The sequence below is a fragment of the Bufo gargarizans genome, chromosome 2, assembly GCF_014858855.1.
Source record: "Bufo gargarizans isolate SCDJY-AF-19 chromosome 2, ASM1485885v1, whole genome shotgun sequence".
Taxonomy (NCBI): Eukaryota; Metazoa; Chordata; class Amphibia; order Anura; family Bufonidae; genus Bufo; species Bufo gargarizans.
Window position 1 is genome coordinate 266878299 of NC_058081.1, and position 24434 is coordinate 266902732.

Consider the following 24434-nt stretch of genomic DNA (forward strand, 5'->3'; position numbering starts at 1 on the left):
AATAAGCCGCATCCTTAAGAAGCAACTGTGGACTACAATGTCACTGGATTCTGGAGATGTGCTGTTTCCCACTACTTAATCATGCTGTATCTGAGACTGATATGGTATCTACCTTAAAGGATTTTCCTAGAACTAAAATACTGATGGCCTTTAAGAGGAGCATTGATATTATAGTCCCGGACCATAATGACCATAATGGATCCCTAGTTTTCTTTTCGGCTTTTCTTTTTACAATACAAATCTACAGTAATGGTATTGTAATCTACTGATTATTTTTCTTGCTACAGCATTTTATTAAGTCTGTGTAACTCTGTAGCCATTATTTCACCTTTTTTTTTCCATTTAATCAATAGTGAAATTCCTGCAGTAAAACAATAAACTTTATCATCCACTAGGTCTGAGAAATGCCTGTGACTGGTTAAAGGTGATTCCGTAGAGAAACATTAATCAAGCTTGTCTATTTAAGGGTCATCTTAGTTTTTGTGTGTTCTATAGGTAAGAAGAACCAGTACACCAGTACAATGCGGCTTTTTCTCAGTTACATATGGATGTACCGCAGGCTTTTACTGATCGTGTTAACACCACTTCTTCTATTACCATTACCACTCATCATAAAAACAAAAGTAAGTAGTGTTCTCTTTCTTCTTCCTGCTTTTTCCCTTTACACTCTCATTTATAATAGTGTGTCTGAAAAACACAAAATATTTACTGACATATGACGGTTAGACTTGAAATGTCTCAACAAAAGAGGATTATTATTTTGTAAAAGAGGGTATACAGTCAAAATATAAAACAAAACAAGCACAATAAGCAAGAACTTAGTAACAGACTGGTACAGTGGAGGCGAGGACCCTGCCTGCAAGAGCTTACAATCTATAAGGGAAGGAGACGGTAGATGAGGATGAAATCTGCTCATCTAGTTTTGTGGTAGCAGCATGCTCATTGCAGACTGTAGGCTTTACTAAAAAGATGGGTTTTCAGTTTGATTTTGAAGGTTTTGAATATTGTTGGGGTGTCTGATGTGCTGCGGTAGTGAGTTCCAGAGTAAAGCATTCGGCCGCATTCACACATACGTCCGTGAACACCCAGCCTGATGTCCTGCTGAGTGCGATTCATGCCACCACCGCTGTACAGTGTGCTTCGTGCCACCACCACTGTACAGTAATACACTCATATGATCTATACGAGTGTATCACTGTACAGCGGCGGCAGCAAGAAGTGCACGGTGTCATAGCAACCATTGACACCATGCGCTATTGCACTCAGCAGGACGGGTGATTCAGACATCATTGAGTTTAAGCCAAAACCAGGTTCAGCTCTAAACACAGAACAGGTGCAGATCTTTCCCTTATACCTTACCGCTGTGTAGATTCCAATCCTGGTTTTGGCTGACAATCACTGACCAAAATTGACATATGAATAAGGCTTAAGAGAGAGATGCAAGTGTGAAATCCTGTAGACAATTGAGCAAGTAACAGGGAAGAAGAGGTCCAGATTGTGGATTTGTAGCAGCCTGGGAGGAACAGGAGCAGAGGATGGGAGTGTTAGTGGCCCTGGTATTTCCTGGTCAATCATAGTGGCTTTCATCACAACGTTGCTCCCTAGAGCCGTGCAGTGAAGGGAGGCTGCATCTTTTCTTCACCCAGGGTACACCCTGGTGCTGAGGCTCCTTTCTGATGGCCCTGATGTTGAGTGTCTGTATGGATACAAGGCAGGGTGTGTAGAGCAGAATAAACGTCTCTCTTTACTAAAAGTGCAAAATAGGAGTTGTAGTACATCCAACTATATCAAAACACAGTTCTAACTGTACAAAGTGCAATTCTTCCCAGATAACGATGTATAACGATGTATAGATTAAGTCAAGGATGGGAGTTATGGGCCTTTCCCCTCTCAATCTGTCTTAAGTTTCTTCCTAAAGAATCGATTGCAGGCAATTGTGCTCTTGAAATGGTGACTTTAATGTCCACTGAGGGATACAGGGTTTTAGAGATACTACTGGCCAGGTAGTGTCCAGGTGTGAAGGGTGTCTTAACAGTGTGCCTCATGCAGTAAAGTCTTAACAGCTTTTGGTTGTAGGTTACTTTACTGATTCCAATGCTTGACCATGCAGACTCTAGGTTCTCTAGGTTCTCTTTTGTCTTACTTGTTCCCTCTTCTGTGGATCATGCAAAGATCGGTGAGTCTCTGTAGCTTTTTGAGCCTAAGAAAGAGGAGCACAAGTCACAGCTTCCTCTCCCTTCAAAACTCTCACTATCACTGACTAGAGCTAGGGGTGGAGCCAGTCCACACCTAACCTCCTACAATGGCTAAGACAGGGTTATTAAACTTTTTCTGCACCATCTATACATGGTTATACTTGGTCAAATGCATAGCATGATAAATAACATTACTTAATATAAAAAAAATTAACAATTTACAGATACCTCCTTGCTCTAGAGTACTCCAGATGGAATTATATGTAGTTGTTAGTATTTTGAACTGAATTTAATGGGCAATGTAGAGCCAGTTGAGGAATTGGAAGAGAGGAGAGGCAGAGGAGAAAATAGGGGAGAGGTACTGTAGCAGGGATAGCCAACCTGAGGCTCTCCAGCTGTTGCAAAACTACAACTCCCAGCATGCGCAGACTGCCTACAGGTATCAGCCTACAGCAAAGCATGGTGGGAGTTGTAGTTTTACAACAACTGGAGAGCCACAGGTTGGCCAACCCTGTACTGTAGGTTAACCAGGCAGCAGAGTTTAGGATAGATTGGAGGGGCGCAAGTGTGTTACATGGGATGCCACAGAGGAGGATGTTGCAGGAAGGTAGGATATAATGAGGGCATGAACAGCATTTGATTTGATTCAGGGTTTAGGAATGAGCAAATGCGAGAGATGGTCTTGAGTGCAAGAGGTGGTAAGGGTTTGGTTATATGCTTGAAGGACAGGACAAAATCAAATGTTATGCCAAGGCAGTGGACCTGTGAGACTAGAGAAGGTGTGGTGCTGTTAACTGCAATGGTTTGTTAGAGGGAGGGAGGAGGAGTGACATTTGGGGAAAATTATGAATTTTCTCCAAAGTTGGAGGAGAAGAATGAAGATATGGCTTATAGACATGCTGGGATTCTAGAAAGAAGGTAAATGACATCTGGGTCAGAGAGGTAATTTTGAATGTCATCAGGATACTGAAAGCCATACGACTCTATGAGCTGCCCCAATAATGTATAAATGGAGAAACATAGGTTTGGAGCCTTAAGGGACACCTACATAGAGATGGAATGATGAGGAGGTGGTGTGTGCATAGGAGACAATGAATGTTTGGTTGGTGAGCTATGAGGAGATTCAGAAGATGGCCAGGTCCCTGAGGCTGAGGCTGATAAGAGAGTTTGCAACAGGAGAGAGTGGTCGACTGTGTCAAAGGCAGAGCACAGATCAAGAAGGAAGAGTACAGAGTAATGACTTTTAGCTTTGGCATCTAGCAGATCATTGGTGACTTTAGTTAGCGCTGATTCTGTGGAGTTATGAGTTTGGAAGCTGGATTGTAGCTGATCAAAAATTAGTGGGATGAGAGAGGAGAACAGTTCAAAATAGACATGTTGTTCTAGGATTTTTGATCAGTGGGAGTAGCAGTTTGAGGCAATAGCTGGATAACGAGGATGAATCCAGGGAAAGCTTCTTGAATATGGAAGAGATGGTGTTATGTTTAAAAGAACAAGGGAACACACCAGTATTAAGTCATAGGTTGAAGAGATGGGTTATAGCTGTGGAATGAGGTGGAATGGAATTGGGTCAAGGGCACAGGTGATGAGGTCTGATTTGGAGATTAAGATGGAAAGCTTTTCTTCTGTGATTGTGGCAAATTAGGTTGTATGGGGATTGTGGGGATTGTTGTTAAAGCTTTCTTGGCTGTTGTTGATTTTTTGTTTGAAGTATCTGCTGAGATGATGGGTGTGGGATGAGTCCACAGAGTAGGAGATTAAAAGTGCAGACTTGATGTTGAGAATTACTTATTTGGCTTCCTTGGAGTGGGTTTTCTTTCAGATAGAGCATGATGATATACTATAGTTAGCAATTTATATTACTACATCTACTGCTGTCTTTAGGTTCTAGGATCTTACGTTTAAATATAGCTATTTAAAGAGGTATTCCCATCTAGTCGTTTATGGCTTGTATGGCTAGAGTGGGACAAAACAGTAGAACAGATTGTTCTACGCTATTTTCTTAACTCCCATACAAAACTCTTAGGACCCCATAGCAAAACTTAGTATAGGCACCTTTGCCCCACAAAGTTTCCCAGCTCCAATATGTCAAACACAAACAGGCAACGTGGAAAGAAAGCGGCCGCTCAAATTGCAGGTTTTCTTTATTCTATTAAGTGGAAGAAATTTTAATTATAAAACAATTATAATAAAAATGTTACCCTCTGCCTCATCGACTTTACCTGACTTATATGTTGGAAAAGTAGAGCCGGTGCTTCATAAATATGGTGCTCATTCTGAACACCATATTTTTCAGTGTATTTTCACTATACAACACTGCATAAATAAACTGGTAAAACTGGCCAAAGAGCTCTTTGTCTACTGCTTCCATCATACAGTGTATTTTAAAACTGGCTGAAGCCACCATTAGGAGGAGCTTTGTGCATAGGAAATTATACAGTTACCATTTACTGCAAGGGAAGCTGTAAAATCTCTACACTGAGCTCCCCCTAACAGTAGCTGCATGAAAATGCTGTGTTTTCTTGTCAGGAACAGGAGCTCAATGTTCAGTGCAAGACCTCACCCCCTGGGCACAATAGCAGTTGCATGTCTGCCTCCAGCCTGCCACACCCCCTATAGAAGTTGATGGAAAAATTGTAGCACAGCCTGCTTGGCCTTTTCCCTAACATTAGCCTCCCCTGGACATCACATACGCACAGGCACATCACATTTATTCCGATCTCAGCCATGGATGACTGAGATGGGAACACAACCCCTTTAAGGCAAAATATTAGAGAATAAAATAATTAGCAATTTGATAAAGTAATATTATTGGGATTGTTCTTATTAGCAGAATGTTACATTTCTAGCACATTTCCTGAAGACGGTCCTGCCAGTCACACATGTGCTGATGGTTCTGCATTCTGCATCCAGGAGTGTTTCAGTCAGCATTTAGCATAAGCATTTGGGTGTAAAAACTACAAGTGAGTCCAAAATATGGAAGAGCAGGACATTTGTCCACAATGCTTTCTCTACGTAGGTTTCACTCATAATTTTGGCTTACAAATACTCAATTGCAAAATACTGTGAAGGTGACCAAAGGCAGCAAGTTCAATGGTAATCAGAATGCCTATTTATGTATTTCCATCATATAGTTTTAAACCATCTCTAAAGGTGAAGCTCCACTTTAGGCTTTGCTCACACTATGTAATAGTTGAGGCACACTTCTCTCTTTAGGACCCACATATGGTTTAGGCAAAAAAAAAAAGAAATGAAAAAAGGATAAAAATTGCACAGCTTGAACACAGCCTAAGTGTCCATGAATTCTCAACACCTGCAAAATAAGGATTCATATGTGGTTTCAAAAAATTCAAAGCACACAGAGGTACTATATGGGAGCTCGGAGTAGGCTATTGGTGCCATATTCCAGATCTGCACAATAAGCATCTATGAAACAGAAATGTCTGTGAACATGTTTCCTAATAGCTTCATCTACAGACTTTTCTCCTCACTACTACAGCATTATAAATGGATGGATTTTACTGTATGATTTATACTTAGTAGATTATTAATATCTTTCCTGAGTTGTTCCATAACTGAAAATTTGAATTAATCAGATTTATCCAAATTTCAAAACTCTTCATATGCGCTATATTTTCTCACATTCTTTCTAGTAATTGGTACCATAGTGCCTTTTGTTCAATATAAAGGGAACCTGTCACCAGGATATTGTGTATAGAGCTGAGGACATGGGTTGCTAGATGGCCGCTAGCACATCCGCAATACCCAGTCCCCATAGCTCTGTGTGCCTTTATTGTGTAAAAAAAACGATTTGATACATATGCAAATTAACCTGAGATGAGTCCTGTACATGAGATGAGTCAGGGACAGGACTCATCTCAGGTTAATTTGCATATGTATCAAATCATTTTTTTTACACAATAAAAGCACACAGAGCTATGGGGACAGGGTATTGCGGATGTGCTAGCGGCCATCTAGCAACCTATGTCCTCAGCTCTATACACAAAATCCTGGTGACAGGTTCCCTTTAAATATACTTTATAGGCCACTTTCACGCACAATTTTTCATCTGTATCTGTAAACCAAAACCAGGAGTAGAACCTACACACTAAAAGTATATGGGAAGATTTGCAATTCTACTGTGTTTTGGACCCATTCCTGGTTTTGTCTTATAACCACTGATGATTCCTGACCAATATAATTCTGTCCTCTCATGTACATTGGAAAGAAAATGTGCGTATGAACCTGGTATTTTAAGTAAGCAAACAGTACTTTGGTCACAGACTAAACTAGGGAAATATGCTCTCTTACCGACAGGAAGTTTCAAAGGTTAGTCTCCGTAACATCTTAGAATGCATAAAAAACAATCTAGAACTGTTCAAAGGTCACTACGTTTTCACAAAACTTTTGATATGTGCAGATCGCTAGAATGAGCAAAGGGAAGCACTCGCATAGTATGCTCTAACTCCTCGCTGCAGGAGACAGATTTGGGGTAGATCATGGATTTTCTATTGAGCCCATCTAGTGCAGCAAGGAGAGAGGGTGTGCTAAATGAGTTCTTCTTTCTTCTCGTTCCAGCAATTGGTGTGGGTCTCAGCATTTGGATCCTCACCAATTAGAACATTTTTATATGTCACTATTAGAGATGAGTGAATCAATTAATAAGAAAGCCGGTGTGAATGAAGACAAATGTCTCGGGCTTGCTGGTCCTGTTCCCTTCCAGCCCTCACCACACACCCTTTTTAGGAAGTGGTGGGGGCGTTGTAGATTTTGTCACCATAGTGTTTAAAAAAGTTACAAATGCAGGGCTTGTAGCCAGGATTAATCAATTCCCTCCCCAGCACTTACATTTTGCTCAGTGACCAAATCCATCTTGGATTTATGACACAGAGAGTAGCAGCCTCAGGGGTAGGTACCTGCTCGAGCAGTTTCCTTACTGGCTGCTTGCAAATAATATAATGATATAGTACTGCAGAAAAAGTTCTGTATATTCATCTGCCAGCCTTAAAATATGTGGCAGTATACCGATATTGTTTTTCATCTTAAACCATTGAATTTCAGTCCTACATATTTCATGTTCACTCTACACTCAAAACATTCACTTAAAGGGGTTGTTCGACGAAAAATATTCTGCAGTTTTCAAACCAGCGCCTGGATCAGAATTGTTTTGTAATTGCATGTCATTAAAAATTTTGCATAGCCGCTGAGTTATACAATAATATGTATCTGTATGGTGCCACCTGCTGTTTGTTTTTTTCTTATTACTTTGACCAACTCAATTTCATCTTTCAACTGCCTCCTGAGCTGTGATAGGGAGAGCTGAGACACGCCCCCTTAGCTGCAGCAGATAAGACCCTCCCATTGGGCTGTCAGCGTGATATAAATCTAGCAGAGCAATGAATGTGGAGAGCTCTGGATCCATGTGAGGTACAGGGCTGGTTCTAGCTTTGTTGGAAAGAGGTTGTCATGTTCTATATGATATGTGACTTTCATTTTTCTACATTAGTCATGGGATAAGCCCTTTAACAATTTTAAATATTTATCCAAATGGAAGTAAAAAAGTCTTATTTTTCAGCCCTCATTTCTGTCTACTGACCTTACTAGAATCTTAGTGTTGCCAAACGACTAGGCACAAAGCAATGCTATGGCCAACCTGCAGCTTCCATCAGTGTCAGAATTCCTCTCTGCATCTCACAGGAAGCTACTTCAAATGAACATTTCATTGTAGCCTTTTCTAACATCATGAATACCTAAGTAAGATTAGCTGCCTAATGAAAATGTTGATCTCTTAATCTCCAAATAAACAAGTTAACCAAGTAGGCTGCTGGGTACTGCAGCCAAATTTCCACTGTGGAATCTAAAATGTAGATTATACTGTATACCGTAATTGTAACTATTGTAAATCAAGCACGTCAGCTAAGCTTGACTCATTCCCTTAGAAATATGAGTATTTTGTTTACATGATTTGATCCAATACACCACAAGCTAAGGAAGACCACTTTGTGTCATTGCCTTATAGCTCTCCTCTCTCCAGCTGTATTTTCACGGTAACATAGCTGAACACATACCAGTGAAGTTAGCTGTATTCAGCCTTACAGAATAATGAAATGTGGTATTTTGCATTAAACATTAGGGAAAATTTATCTCTAGAGTTGCATCAGTTTTATTAGATGTTAAATATCATAAATTGCATGAAATTTAACAAAAGGCCACCGTCTAAATTTGGTACATTTCACTTGGCCTCTGGCCACTTCATGGATGACGTTCATTTACATCATTATTATACATCAAAAAGGCTTCACATCTTTTCAGTCAGTTTAATGCAGGTTATGGGTCATCTTATTCTTAATCAATGTCCTTTTTTCTAGACACTTCAAAATTTTCGAGATGTAAAAAGTGTCTAAAACATTGTAAAAAAAATATATATACTTTTTTAACCGCAATGTGCAGCATACAAGAACGTGGTGTGCTGCGTTTTTGTATCCTTTTTTTTTTGTAATGTATACGTCAAACAGAGGCATAAAAAGTGATGTGAACACACCCTTAATGCCAGCAAAATGAAGGAGAATCACAGAAGCACTAGACTTCAACACCTTTGCTGGTCACCAGGGAACCATAAAGCTCAGACACCCTCGGCCTGGAGAGGGTGCTTTAAATTCTCAGGAACCCCCAGCCATTGGCTATGGAAGGATTTGGAAGCATACACACTAGCACTTTAAGAGGTCGGAGCTGAATGCATGCACACCCTAAGGGGACAAAGATGGGGGTACTAGGCAGAAGCATGGAGGCAGCAGCATAGTGAGTAGCACAGCGTCCGTGCCCACAGGGAAGAGTAGGGCAACGGCAGCCATGGGCAGCTGTCCTAACGCATGTACTCTACTTTTTAGATACTTCACTGTAAACCCTAAATTAACAAAAGTGCTTCTCTACTAAGACCCTACTTCTCTACTGTGACTTTGCTATGACCTTACAGTCTTGCTCCATGACTATTGTGTGTGTGTGGGGGGGGAATCATGTAGGCAGTGAAACAAAGGAGCTAAAAATACTAATTTAATAAAATTTGTTTTTAGGAAGCAATGGAACACAAACATTGGCAAAAGATTTGCAACCTTAGACCCAGGGGTTTAGATTTAGGGGGAACCATTGTACCTGTCCTAGTGTGTGAGAGGGACAAAATCCCTTGTCCTACATAAGATAACCTCAATATTATAAATGGCACATGGTACATAGGTGAGAGTCCTACATACAGATTTTGCATTGGGGCTCAGGAGATTCAAATTACACCTCATCTTAGGCCTGTGTTCAGCTAATATCACATTATTACAATTGCTTACTTTAATACAATGGCATTTCAAAGTGATTCACATAGATTAATGGGGGAGTCTGATTATTTAGAAAAGGAAGACGTTACCATAGTAGATGAACTGTGTTGTATAAAAAAGGACTGTTGAGGAAAATTGGCTTCTACCTCACAGTTTTTTTTTTTGCCTTCCTCTGGATCAACTTGCAGGATGACAGGCCGAACTAGATGGACAGATGTCTTTTTTCGGCCTTATAAACTATGTTACTATGTTAGAAGTTATTGCACAGAGACTGTAAGATTACGACCACATGGTCATGGTTCTGCATGTAGTTTCGGAAGCCAAAATCATGAGTGGAATTAGAAAAGAGATAAAGTATAAAGCACAGATACTATTTATCCTCTTCTCCTCAGTGAATCACAGCCGTGTGCTGTCCATGGTGTCAATGGACTGCTCATGACTTTAAAGAGTGTTCTCAAACATCAGTGGTTTTCCACTGGATAACACATGAAAGGCAAAAGACAGACTCACGGATCAAACATGGGTCCTTCATAGACATCTTTATGGATGAACCACTGACCATCTTGTCACAGGTGTCATCACAGACGTGTGAAAGAGACCTAACCTTGATGTAAAAATTCAAGTTTCAACTGCCTATTCCATGGTTGTAACTTTCATTTGTCTTTTTCTGGTTGCAGGAAGCAGAATGTGCATATGTGCTCTTCGTAGTAGCTGTGTTCTGGTTATCAGAAGCATTGCCTCTTTCAGTGACTGCCTTCATTCCTGCTTTGATGTTTCCATTGTTTGGGATCCTACCATCTAAAGCAGTAAGTGCAGACTTCCTCATGTTGGTCATACCATCTGTGTGTGATTTTGATGATGTTGACACTTTGTTGAACTGAGGTAAGTTGAAACCACATGAAGACATCATTTTGTGGGTCCACACCATAGTTGTACAGAATATTTTCTCTTTCATTGATTTATACTCCATCCACAAGTCATATTACCAAGAGTTGTGAAATAACCCATAATACATGATAAACCATATGTGCAAGTGGCATGTACAACTACCAGCTTCACAAGAAGTGCTTCTGTGCTGTGCCTCATGAGCCCTACTGCTATATCGCAACCTAGACCCTTCTAGATCCTTTATTCCTCTGGAAAGGCCTATCTGACCATGTGCATGCACATATATACCTTAGAGCATTGTACACCTGCGCTGCCGTTGGTTTGTCTGTTTACTAACCCTGCTTTCTATCAGGTAAGCCGCTGCTGGTTATCCAAAGTTGAGTCTCCTGCCCAGGCTCAATAAGCATATCACTAATAAATATTGGGTAGATGGATCCCCGCACTGATACACATGTGATGCCTATAAAGTAGTTCCAACTAGTTTGTAATCAGTTCTCACCTGTCTTCGATATTCACAGGATCAGTGGTACTGTATTGTAGGTAATCCCTTTACTTCCTCCCGAGTGTTGATGGCAGATCACTCGGCGTTCACGCTCACCCTCGCTTGCAGGTGGATCTATAAACTCAATAGCCTGGCACCTAGAGTCTTGAATCAATAAATTGAATTATTTGCCTTTCAGTAATCAATCAGTCAAACATACATGAGAAGATTTATCTACAAAAAACAGTTTCTTGAAATTCGATAAAAATAAATAAAAGAAATAAACTACCCCTAAAACTGTATGTTAAATAATCAATGGGAGCGTGGTGGGAATAATACTAGGCAGGGAAAGGGTTAATTCCTATTGAACCGGTGTTACCATAGGAACGGGCGCCTATTTAGCAAGGAGAATGAAGATATCCAGCTATCCCTAAAGAAGGAACATGTTTGTTCCGAAATGCGTTGGAAGTTGTTTTACCCTTGGAGGAATCCGTACTCACCGACGAATACCTGTTTGCTCCTCTATGCGTGCGCTAAGCTATCGGCCGGAGCAGCGAGGGTGAGCGTGAACGCCGAGTGATCTACCATCAACACTCGGGAGGAAGCAAAGGGATTACCTACAATACAGTACCACTGATCCTGCGAATATCGAAGACAGGTGAGAACTGATTACAAACTAGTTGGAACTACTTTATAGGCATAACAGATAGCATTTTGTGTGTATCAGCGCGGGGATCCATCTACCCAATATTAATCACATATATACCTTATTTCACTGATCTCCAAGCTGTGGCCCTCCAGCTGTTTCAAAACTACAACTCATGCCATGCCCTGACAGCCGCAGGCTGGGAGTTGTCTTGCGACAGCTGGAGAGCTACAGCTTGAAGACCACTGCCTTACATAAACAATGTAAGGGAAAACAAAATTTTGAGGAATAGCTAACATTCAGCAATGCTTTTTTTTTACTTACTTGTATTTTGTTAAAGGGCCCAAATTTTGAAAAAAAAAAAATGACAGCAGAAAGTGCTGTCACATTGACTGTCACTTTTGAAACTGATGATCAGCTGTCATGTTGTCACCATGTTTAAAGGGAACCTGTCATGTGGATATTTGATTATAATCTAACTAATTATATACAATCTTTAACTTCTAAAAAGTGCCTTAGATGTATTCACTTACTGGTGTGACAGATGGTTACCTCATAATATACACACAAAGATGCCGCATGCCGCATGCTAATGAGCTGATTCGAGTCCAGCGTGATGTCAGTGAGTCCAGCGTATATTTAATTCAGAGCTATAGCCACTCCCCTGCCCACCTGCTGCTGATTCATATGGAAAATAACTGTCAATCAGCAGCAGGTAGGCGGGAAGAGTCAGGAGCTCATGAATATTCAGGACTCATCGATATGAGCTGGAGCTTTTCAATACAAGATGTTGGCAGATTGACTGGGTAAATTAAAGAAAGTGACCCAGCATTTTGCTAAGAGAATCTGTCACTTATTTATGTTGCCCTTAGTTAGGACACCATAAAACTGGTGACAAGTTCCCTTTAACTCCTGGCTGACTGCTCATTTACGCTATACATCCAGGCAGTCAGCACTTATCTCCGCAAGGATGTTTCTCATTAGTCTGTACCTGCAGGAGCATGGAGCCTGCTGTCAGTGGCAGAAGGGCCATCCAATGGAGAAGGAAGGAAGAGTTTCTTGCCATCCCTGACTTCCCCTTCACTGCATACACAGAGTTCAGTGAGCGGTGTGTATAGAAATAAACTCTGGTCCCAGTGGTTATGTGATCACCAGGGGCTGGATGCTTGAATGATCTGCTGGGCCTTTTCAGACCCAGATGAGCTGTGCCATGTGTATTCTCCTTGTAACTGGTGCTACTATGTCAGCCCCTGTTACCGGCGAAATCAGCAGTAAAAAAATGTAATGCTAAGTATCCTCCAAAGGTCTCGCATGGCCTCATGGAGTGCACAAAATGTAAAATAAAATAAAAAAATTATAATAATAAACCCCACTACACACCACATGGCAGCTTCTAGTCCTTCCCCCTATGACCATAACCCATACATTTCATATATCAAAATGATCATTACAGAAAGGGCAAATAATTTCTAAAATAATTTAGTTGCACATTGTGCTATTAACAAAGAAATGAGAACAGACTATTTTTTTTATTTTTTTTATCTGAGTATAAAAACTAAAATACAACTGACATAAAAATAAAGCCCCATATATCACTTACATAACTAAATAGAAAAAAAAAAGTTATGGTTATGGTTATCAAAGGCACGTGTGCAAAAAAGCAAAAAATAAAAATGTGTCTGGTCAGGAAGGGGGTAAATAGCCCGGTCTTGAACTGGTTAAGCAATTACAATGTGACAGCATCTCATTAGTTGCTAGGAAGGCATTTCAAAAATGACAACCAATATGACATCACTACCTTTGGCCTGGTCTCTATAAGTTGGCATTGATGACCTGCAACTTGCAGGCAGATGATGGCATTTTCACTAAACAGCAACCTGTCCTGCTTATGGGGTAATGGTTTCCCACCTTAATGATGCAATGATGGCAGAATGTGCACAAATGAAGGGGTGGAAGGGCACGGTAGGACTAATGAGGAGACATGATACTCACAGTTGGCCTATGGAACTGGTGAAGGAACAAACTGGGAGTCTGGAAGGATGCATGATGCAGGTTGTCCTATTGTTTGTACAGGATGATTTCCTGTATGGTTGTTCTTCGAACATCAGTATGTTGGCATTCAGAACTCACTTCATGTGTGTCTGACCACTAAGAATGGCGACATGTTGTATATACCTGCATAGAGACATGGGATGAAAAATAGACTGGATGCAGTGTTAGATCTTCCAACAGGCAAAATGTGAGATGTTTTTTCAGCAATAAAACATTGATAAATCCCCCCCTCCACCTCTTAGGGTCTATTCAGACTGTGTTTGCCATGTACCTTGCCATATATAAATATGACACAACATGCAACTTCTTTGTACATGAGCTGCAGTGATTTTGTCATAATCAGATCTTAAACAAATATACAAAAATGTCATTTTTTATGTATTTTGTTTTAGATTGCAGCTACATATTTTAAAGATTTTCATCTCTTGCTGACGGGGGTGATCTGTTTGGCAACCTCTATCGAAAAATGGAATTTACACAAAAGAATTGCCTTAAAGATGGTGATGCTGGTGGGAACAAATCCTGCATGGTATGCTTTACACATCAGTTATCTAAAGACAATATGTAAAGGGAATAAATCAGGTTTTCTCTTCACATAATATTGCAGGTGATGTGAATGATATGACTAGGCACATAACAATTGCATTGGATTCTGTTTAATGATCCTTTATCATAGTTGGATTATCTATTATTTGATTAGAATAAGTCATATCACATTTCTGTTTAATAGCTTTTATTTATATAAAAGGGACCGTACATTATTTTTATTTTTAACCCGTGTTCTTGTTTATAGGTTAATGCTAGGATTTATGTTCAGCACTGGCTTCCTTTCCATGTGGCTTAGCAACACCTCCACAGCTGCTATGGTGATGCCAATAGTGGAAGCTGTAGCTCAGCAAATCATTAATGCTGAGGCTGAAGTTGATGCCATGCAAATTAATTCATCCGACGGCATTCACAATGAAGTATTTGAACTTGACGGTACATACTATTTCCCACTTAAATAACTGTGCATTTTTTTTTGCCATCATGTTGTATCTTAATCAGTCTATTTGTTACTTTCTCACTTCACTGAGAGATTTTTCAACTTATTCCTTCTGTGGCTCTACAAATGAACTTATAGCAGCCAAACCAAAGACCAATCTGTGGAGGGTGCTGCCCCTCAGAACAGAGTAGCCTTAGAATCCACTGGGGGTACTGACTCTCATTGAAGAGACTCAGTACTGTGTAGAAACTTATTTTCAGGAAATGCTCCATTGGAAAAAAATTATTTAAATGACAACATATCAGGCAGCCCAACCATAAACCTATCTGCAGACAACACTGTTTTGAGCCTCCCCCCCCCCCCCCTATGACTCTCCATACACTGCAGAGTCTCTTCAAAGAAAGCCAGTGGTCCTCCACCAAATCTGCATTGAAGGCTACTTATTCAGCCATCCAGTATGCTGGTCAATGCTGGTAAGGGTCAATGATCTCTAAACAGGGCTGTCTACAGATGGGTTGGCTGATATGACCTAATATGCTTATTTTTCCCAATGGAGTAATGCCTGAAAATAAATCTCCATTGACATCTGAATTTCTTTAATGAGAGCCAGTACCCCACTACCTGAACTGAGTCTAAAGGCAGCCATACACATTCAATAGTTGCTTATCTGAATGATCGTTCAGACGATAACTATCTCTCCCGACTCCTTCTCGGCTCTCCCGCACACATACTGTGCACTTCAGCTTGGCCAAATGTACAGGTGAAACTCGAAAAATTAGAATATCGTGCAAAATTCCATTTATTTTAGTAATGCAAATTAAAAGGAATTGCATTAATGCAGCTGAAAAATTTAGAATTTTGTAAAAAGGTTCAATATTCTAGGCTCAAAGTGTCACACTCTAGTTAGCTAATTAATCCATACCCCCTGAGCAAAGGGTACCTCAAAATTGTGACTTTGGGGTTACACAAACTATAAGCCATAATCATCCAAATTATATCAAATAAAGGCTTGAAATATCTCGCTTTGCCTGTAATTAGAGTTGAGCGAACACCTGGATGTTCGGGTTCGAGAAGTTCGGCCGAACATCCCGGAAATGTTCGGGTTCGGGATCCGAACCCGATCCGAACTTCGTCCCGAACCCGAACCCCATTGAAGTCAATGGGGACCCGAACTTTTCGGCACTAAAAAGGCTGTAAAACAGCCCAGGAAAGAGCTAGAGGGCTGCAAAAGGCAGCAACATGTAGGTAAATCCCCTGCAAACAAATGTGGATAGGGAAATGAATTAAAATAAAAATTAAATAAATAAAAATTAACCAAAATCAATTGGAGAGAGGTTCCATAGCAGAGAATCTGGCTTCCCGTCACCCACCACTGGAACAGTCCATTCTCAGATATTTAGGCCCCGGCACCCAGGCAGAGGAGAGAGGTCCCGTAACAGAGAATCTGTCTTCATGTCAGCAGAGAATTAGTCTGCATGTCATAGCAGAGAATGAGGCTTCACGTCAGCCACCACTGCAACAGTCCATTGGCATATATTTAGGCCCAGCACCCAGGCAGAGGAGGGAGGTCCCGTAACAGAGAATCTGTCTTCATGTCAGCAGAGAATTAGTCTGCATGTCATAGCAGAGAATGAGGCTTCACGTCAGCCACCACAGCAACAGTCCATTGGCATATATTTAGGCCCAGCACACACACAGGCAGAGGAGAGAGGTCCCGTAACAGACAATCTGGCTTCATGTCAGCAGAGAATTAGTCTGCATGTCATAGCAGAGAATGAGGCTTCACGTCAGCCACCACTGCAACAGTCCATTGGCATATATTTAGGCCCAGCACACACACAGGCAGAGGAGAGAGGTCCCGTAACAGAGAATCTGTCTTCATGTCAGCAGAGAATTAGTCTGCATGTCATAGCAGAGAATGAGGCTTCACGTCAGCCACCACTGCAACAGTCCATTGGCATATATTTAGGCCCAGCACACACACAGGCAGAGGAGAGAGGTCCCGTAACAGAGAATCTGTCTTCATGTCAGCAGAGAATCAGTCTTCATATCATAGCAGAGAATCAGGCTTCACGTCACCCACCACTGTAAGAGTGAATTTTCATAAATTTAGGCCCAGAACCCAGGCAGAGGAGAAAGGTCCCGTAACAGACAATCTGGCTTCATGTCAGCAGAGAATCAGTCTTCATATCATAGCAGAGAATCAGGCTTCACGTCACCCACCACTGTAAGAGTCAATTTTCATAAATTTAGGCCCAGAACCCAGGCAGAGGAGAAAGGTCCCGTAACAGACAATCTGGCTTCATGTCAGCAGAGAATCAGTCTTCATATCATAGCAGAGAATCAGGCTTCACGTCACCCACCACTGTAAGAGTCCATTTTCATAAATTTAGGCCCAGCACCCAGGCAGAGGAGAGAGGTCCCGTAACAGACGATCTGGCTTCATGTCAGCAGAGAATCAGTCTGCATGTCATAGCAGAGAATGAGGCTTCACGTCACCCACCACTGCAACAGTCCATTTTCATAAATTTAGGCCCAGCACCCAGGCAGAGGAGAGAGGTCCCGTAACAGAGGATCTGGCTTCATGTCACCAGAGAATCAGTCTGCATGTCATAGCAGAGAATCAGGCTTCACGTCACCCACCACTGCAACAGTCCATTTTCATAAATTTAGGCCCAGCACCCAGGCAGAGGAGAGAGGTCCCGTAACAGAGGATCTGGCTTCATGTCACCAGAGAATCAGTCTGCATGTCATAGCAGAGAATCAGGCTTCACGTCAGCCACCACTGCAACAATCCATTGGCATATATTTAGGCCTAGCACACAGGCAGAGGAGAGAGGTCCCGTAACAGACAATCTGGCTTCATGTCAGCAGAGAATCAGTCTTCATATCATAGCAGAGAATCAGGCTTCACGTCAGCCACCAATGCAACAGTCCATTGTCAGATATTTAGGCCCAGCACCCAGGCAGAGGAGAGAGGTCCCGTAACAGACAATCTGGCTTCATGTCAGCAGAGAATCAGTCTGCATGTCATAGCAGAGAATGAGGCTTCACGTCACCCACCACTGCAACAGTCCATTTTCATAAATTTAGGCCCAGCACCCAGGCAGAGGAGAGAGGTCCCGTAACAGAGGATCTGGCTTCATGTCAGCAGAGAATCAGTCTGCATGTCATAGCAGAGAATCAGGCTTCACGTCAGCCACCACTGCAACAGTCCATTGTCATAAATTCAGGCCCAGCACCCAGGCAGAGGAGAGAGGTCCCGTAACAGACAATCTGGCTTCATGTCACCAGAGAATCAGTCTGCATGTCATAGCAGAGAATGAGGCTTCACGTCAGCCACCACTGCAACAATCCATTGGCATATATTTAGGCCTAGCACACAGGCAGAGGAGAGGTTCATTCAACTTTGGGTAGCCTTGCAATATAATGGTAAAATGAAAATAAAAATAGGATTGAATGAGGAAGTGCCCTGGAGTCCAATAATATATGGTTATGGGGAGGTAGTTAATGTCTAATCTGGACAAGGGACGGACAGGTCCTGTGGGATCCATGCCTGGTTCATTTTTATGAACGTCAGCTTGTCCACATTGGCTGTAGACAGGCGGCTGCGTTTGTCTGTAATGACGCCCCCTGCCGTGCTGAATACACGTTCAGACAAAACGCTGGCTGCCGGGCAGGCCAGCACCTCCAAGGCATAAAAGGCTAGCTCTGGCCACGTGGACAATTTAGAGACCCAGAAGTTGAATGGGGCCGAACCATCAGTCAGTACGTGGAGGGGTGTGCACACGTACTGTTCCACCATGTTAGTGAAATGTTGCCTCCTGCTAACACGTTGCGTATCAGGTGGTGGTGCAGTTAGCTGTGGCGTGTTGACAAAAGTTTTCCACATCTCTGCCATGCTAACCCTGCCCTCAGAGGAGCTGGCCGTGACACAGCTGCCTTGGCGACCTCTTGCTCCTCCTCTGCCTTGGCCTTGGGCTTCCACTTGTTCCCCTGTGACATTTGGGAATGCTCTCAGTAGCGCGTCTACCAACGTGCGCTTGTACTCGCGCATCTTCCTATCACGCTCCAGTGCAGGAAGTAAGGTGGGCACATTGTCTTTGTAGCGTGGATCCAGCAGGGTGGCAACCCAGTAGTCCGCACAGGTTAAAATGTGGGCAACTCTGCTGTCGTTGCGCAGGCACTGCAGCATGTAGTCGCTCATGTGTGCCAGGCTGCCCAGGGGTAAGGACAAGCTGTCCTCTGTGGGAGGCGTATCGTCATCGTCCTGCCTTTCCCCCCAGCCACGCACCAGTGATGGACCCGAGCTGCGTTGGGTGCCACCCCGCTGTGACCATGCTTCATCCTCATCCTCCTCCACCTCCTCCTCATCCTCGTCCTCCTCGTCCTCCAGTAGTGGGCCCTGGCTGGCCACATTTGTACCTGGCCTCTGCTGTTGCAAAAAACCTCCCTCTGAGTCACTTCGAAGAGACTGGCCTGAAAGTGCTAAAAATGACCCCTCTTCCTCATCCTCCTCCTCCTCCTCCTGGGCCACCTCCTGTTCCATCATCGCCCTAAGTGTTTTCTCAAGGAGACATAGAAGTGGTATTGTAACGCTGATAACGGTGTCATCGCCACTGGCCATGTTGGTGGAGTACTCGAAACAGCGCAACAGGGCACACAGGTCTCGCATGGAGGCCCAGTCATTGGTGGTGAAGTGGTGCTGTTCTGTAGTGCGACTGACCCGTGCGTGCTGCAGCTGAAACTCCACTATGGCCTGCTGCTGCTCGCACAGTCTGTCCAGCATGTGCAAGGTGGAGTTCCACCTGGTGGGCACGTCGCATATGAGGCGGTGAGCGGGAAGGCCGAAGTTACGCTGTAGCGCAGACAGGCGAGCAGCGGCAGGATGTGAACGCCGGAAGCGCGAACAGACGGCCCGCACTTTATGCAGCAGCTCTGACATGTCGGGGTAGTTGTGAATGAACTTCTGCACCACCAAATTCAGCACATGCGCCAAGCAAGGGATGTGCGTCAAATTGGCTAGTCCCAGAGCTGCAACGAGATTTCGCCCATTATCACACACCACCAGGCCGGGCTTGAGGCTCACCGGCAGCAACCACTCGTCGGTCTGTTGTTCTATACCCCGCCACAACTCCTGTGCGGTGTGGGGCCTGTCCCCCAAACATATGAGTTTCAGAATGGCCTGCTGACGTTTACCCCGGGCTGTGCTGAAGTTGGTGGTGAAGGTGTGTGGCTGACTGGATGAGCAGGTGGAAGAAGAGGAGGAGGAAGCCGAGAAGGAGGAGGTGGCAACAGGAGGCAAAGAATGTTGCCCTGCGATCCTTGGCGGCGGAAGGACGTGCGCCAAACAGCTCTCCGCCTGGGGCCCAGCTGCCACTACATTTACCCAGTGTGCAGTTAGGGAGATATAGCGTCCCTGGCCGTGCTTACTGGTCCACGTATCTGTGGTTAGGTGGACCTTGCCACAGATGGCGTTGCGCAGTGCACACTTGATTTTATCGGATACTTGGTTGTGCAGGGAAGGCACGGCTCTCTTGGAGAAGTAGTGCCGGCTGGGAACAACATACTGTGGGACAGCAAGCGACATGAGCTGTTTGAAGCTGTCTGTGTCCACCAGCCTAAATGACAGCATTTCATAGGCCAGTAGTTTAGAAATGCTGGCATTCAGGGCCAGGGATCGAGGGTGGCTAGGTGGGAATTTACGCTTTCTATCAAATGTTTGTGAGATGGAGAGCTGAACGCTGGCGTGTGACATGGTTGAGACGCTTGGTGACGGAGGTGGTGGTGGTGGTGTTGGTGGTACATCCCCTGTTTGCTGGGCGGCAGGTGCCAACGTTCCTCCAGAGGCGGAGGAAGAGGCCGAGGCGGCAGCAGCAGAATAGGCCGAGGCGGCAGCAGCAGAAGAGGTAGCAGGGGGAGCCTGAGTGACTTCCTTGGTTTTAAGGTGTTTACTCCACTGCAGTTCATGCTTTGCATGCAGGTGCCTGGTCATGCAGGTTGTGCTCAGGTTCAGAACGTTAATGCCTCGCTTCAGGCTCTGATGGCACAGCGTGCAAACCACTCGGGTCTTGTCGTCAGCACATTGTTTGAAGAAGTGCCATGCCAGGGAACTCCTTGAAGCTGCCTTTGGGGTGCTCGGTCCCAGATGGCGGCGGTCAGTAGCAGGCGGAGTCTCTTGGCGGCGGGTGTTCTGCTTTTGCCCACTGCTCCCTCTTTTGCTACGCTGTTGGCTCGGTCTCACCACTGCCTCTTCCTCCGAACTGTGAAAGTCAGTGGCACGACCTTCATTCCATGTGGGGTCTAGGACCTCATCGTCCCCTGCATCGTCTTCCACCCAGTCTTGATCCCTGACCTCCTGTTCAGTCTGCACACTGCAGAAAGACGCAGCAGTTGGCACCTGTGTTTCGTCATCATCAGAGACATGCTGAGGTGGTATTCCCATGTCCTCATCATCAGGAAACATAAGTGGTTGTGCGTCAGTGCATTCTATGTCTTTCACCGCTGGGGAAGGGCTAGGTGGATGCCCTTGGGAAACCCTGCCAGCGGAGTCTTCAAACAGCATAAGAGACTGCTGCATAACTTGAGGCTGAGACAGTTTCCCTGGTATGCATGGGGGTGATGTGACAGACTGATGGGGTTGGTTTTCAGGCGCCATCTGTGCGCTTTCTGCAGAAGACTGGGTGGGAGATAATGTGAACGTGCTGGATCCACTGTCGGCCACCCAATTGACTAATGCCTGTACCTGCTCAGGCCTTACCATCCTTAGAACGGCATTGGGCCCCACCATATATCGCTGTAAATTCTGGCGGCTACTGGGACCTGAGGTAGTTGGTACACTAGGACGTGTGGATGTGGCAGAACGGCCACGTCCTCTCCCAGCACCAGAGGGTCCACTAACACCACCACGACCATGTCCACGTCCGCGTCCCTTACTAGATGTTTTTCTCATTGTTATGGTTCACCACAACAACAAATATATTATTTGGCCCAATGTATTGTATTCAAATTCAGCGGGATATAAATTTGAGGCCTAGTATTTAGGCGCTGGGTGACCGGTATGGATTTAGTGACAGAATTAGACTTGGAAATGCACAGAAGCGTGTGTGTGAAGTTATTCTGAATGACCCAATGTGCACCTTGAATATTATATACCCTTTTTGGGATAGATTTCAAATAGCTCTGATATAGCAGGAACCACTAAATTATGAAATTGCTAAATTGGGAATTGTACTTCAACCCAGAACAAAAAATGTGCTTTGACGGGCACTAAATAACTTTCCCAGCTACAACAGGACAGCGGTAACGAGAGATTTAGAGGGATTTAAATTTGAGGCCTAGTATTTAGGCGCTGGGTGACAGGTATGGGTTTAGTGACAGAATTAGACTTGGAAATACACAGTAGCGGGTGTGTGTGAAGTTATTCTGAATGACCCAATGTGCACCTTCAATATTATATACCCTTTTAGGGATAGATTTCAAATAGCTCTGATATAGCAGAAACCACTAAATTATGAAATTGCTAAATTGGGAATTGTACTTCAACCCAGAACAAAAAATGTGCTTTGACGGACACTAAATATCTTGCCCAGCAACAACAGTACAGCGGTGGGTAACGAGAGATTTAGAGGGATTTAAATTTGAGGCCTAGTATTTAGGCGCTGGGTCACCGGTATGGATTTAGTGACAGAATTAGACTTGGAAATGCACAGAAGCGTGTGTGTGAAGTTATTCTGAATGACCCTATGTGCACCTTCAATATTATATACCCTTTTAGGGATAGATTTCAAATAGCTCTGATATAGCAGAAACCACTAAATTATGAAATTGCTAAATTGGGAATTGTACTTCAACCCAGAACAAAAAATGTGCTTTGACGGACACTAAATATCTTGCCCAGCAACAACAGTACAGCGGTGGGTAACGAGAGATTTAGAGGGATTTAAATTTGAGGCCTAGTATTTAGGCGCTGGGTCACCGGTATGGATTTAGTGACAGAATTAGACTTGGAAATGCACAGAAGCGTGTGTGTGAAGTTATTCTGAATGACCCTATGTGCACCTTCAATATTATATACCCTTTTAGGGATAGATTTCAAATAGCTCTGATATAGCAGAAACCACTAAATTATGAAATTGCTAAATTGGGAATTGTACTTCAACCCAGAACAAAAAATGTGCTTTGACGGACACTAAATATCTTGCCCAGCAACAACAGTACAGCGGTGGGTAACGAGAGATTTAGAGGGATTTAAATTTGAGGCCTAGTATTTAGGCGCTGGGTCACCGGTATGGATTTAGTGACAGAATTAGACTTGGAAATGCACAGAAGCGTGTGTGTGAAGTTATTCTGAATGACCCTATGTGCACCTTCAATATTATATACCCTTTTAGGGATAGATTTCAAATAGCTCTGATATAGCAGAAACCACTAAATTATGAAATTGCTAAATTGGGAATTGTACTTCAACCCAGAACAAAAAATGTGCTTTGACGGACACTAAATATCTTGCCCAGCAACAACAGTACAGCGGTGGGTAACGAGAGATTTAGAGGGATTTAAATTTGAGGCCTAGTATTTAGGCGCTGGGTCACCGGTATGGATTTAGTGACAGAATTAGACTTGGAAATGCACAGAAGCGTGTGTGTGAAGTTATTCTGAATGACCCTATGTGCACCTTCAATATTATATACCCTTTTAGGGATAGATTTCAAATAGCTCTGATATAGCAGAAACCACTAAATTATGAAATTGCTAAATTGGGAATTGTACTTCAACCCAGAACAAAAAATGTGCTTTGACGGACACTAAATATCTTGCCCAGCAACAACAGTACAGCGGTGGGTAACGAGAGATTTAGAGGGATTTAAATTTGAGGCCTAGTATTTAGGCGCTGGGTCACCGGTATGGATTTAGTGACAGAATTAGACTTGGAAATGCACAGAAGCGTGTGTGTGAAGTTATTCTGAATGACCCTATGTGCACCTTCAATATTATATACCCTTTTAGGGATAGATTTCAAATAGCTCTGATATAGCAGAAACCACTAAATTATGAAATTGCTAAATTGGGAATTGTACTTCAACCCAGAACAAAAAATGTGCTTTGACGGACACTAAATATCTTGCCCAGCAACAACAGTACAGCGGTGGGTAACGAGAGATTTAGAGGGATTTAAATTTGAGGCCTAGTATTTAGGCGCTGGGTCACCGGTATGGATTTAGTGACAGAATTAGACTTGGAAATGCACAGAAGCGTGTGTGTGAAGTTATTCTGAATGACCCTATGTGCACCTTCAATATTATATACCCTTTTAGGGATAGATTTCAAATAGCTCTGATATAGCAGAAACCACTAAATTATGAAATTGCTAAATTGGGAATTGTACTTCAACCCAGAACAAAAAATGTGCTTTGACGGACACTAAATATCTTGCCCAGCAACAACAGTACAGCGGTGGGTAACGAGAGATTTAGAGGGATTTAAATTTGAGGCCTAGTATTTAGGCGCTGGGTCACCGGTATGGATTTAGTGACAGAATTAGACTTGGAAATGCACAGAAGCGTGTGTGTGAAGTTATTCTGAATGACCCTATGTGCACCTTCAATATTATATACCCTTTTAGGGATAGATTTCAAATAGCTCTGATATAGCAGAAACCACTAAATTATGAAATTGCTAAATTGGGAATTGTACTTCAACCCAGAACAAAAAATGTGCTTTGACGGACACTAAATATCTTGCCCAGCAACAACAGTACAGCGGTGGGTAACGAGAGATTTAGAGGGATTTAAATTTGAGGCCTAGTATTTAGGCGCTGGGTCACCGGTATGGATTTAGTGACAGAATTAGACTTGGAAATGCA

The 24434-nt window shown here is 43.1% G+C and overlaps 1 protein-coding gene across 1 annotated transcript in view; it reads left to right on the top strand.

The window, feature by feature from the left end:
• The first annotated feature begins 479 nt into the window (after positions 1-479).
• SLC13A1 (solute carrier family 13 member 1) overlaps positions 480-24434 on the top strand; it is a 59461-nt gene continuing 35506 nt past the window's right edge. The window contains exons 1-4 of the mRNA XM_044280273.1: positions 480-623; positions 10195-10323; positions 13977-14113; positions 14378-14565. Coding sequence (XP_044136208.1) covers positions 522-623; positions 10195-10323; positions 13977-14113; positions 14378-14565 — 556 coding nt within the window. The 5' untranslated portion in view covers positions 480-521. The remainder of the gene's footprint in view (positions 624-10194; positions 10324-13976; positions 14114-14377; positions 14566-24434) is intronic.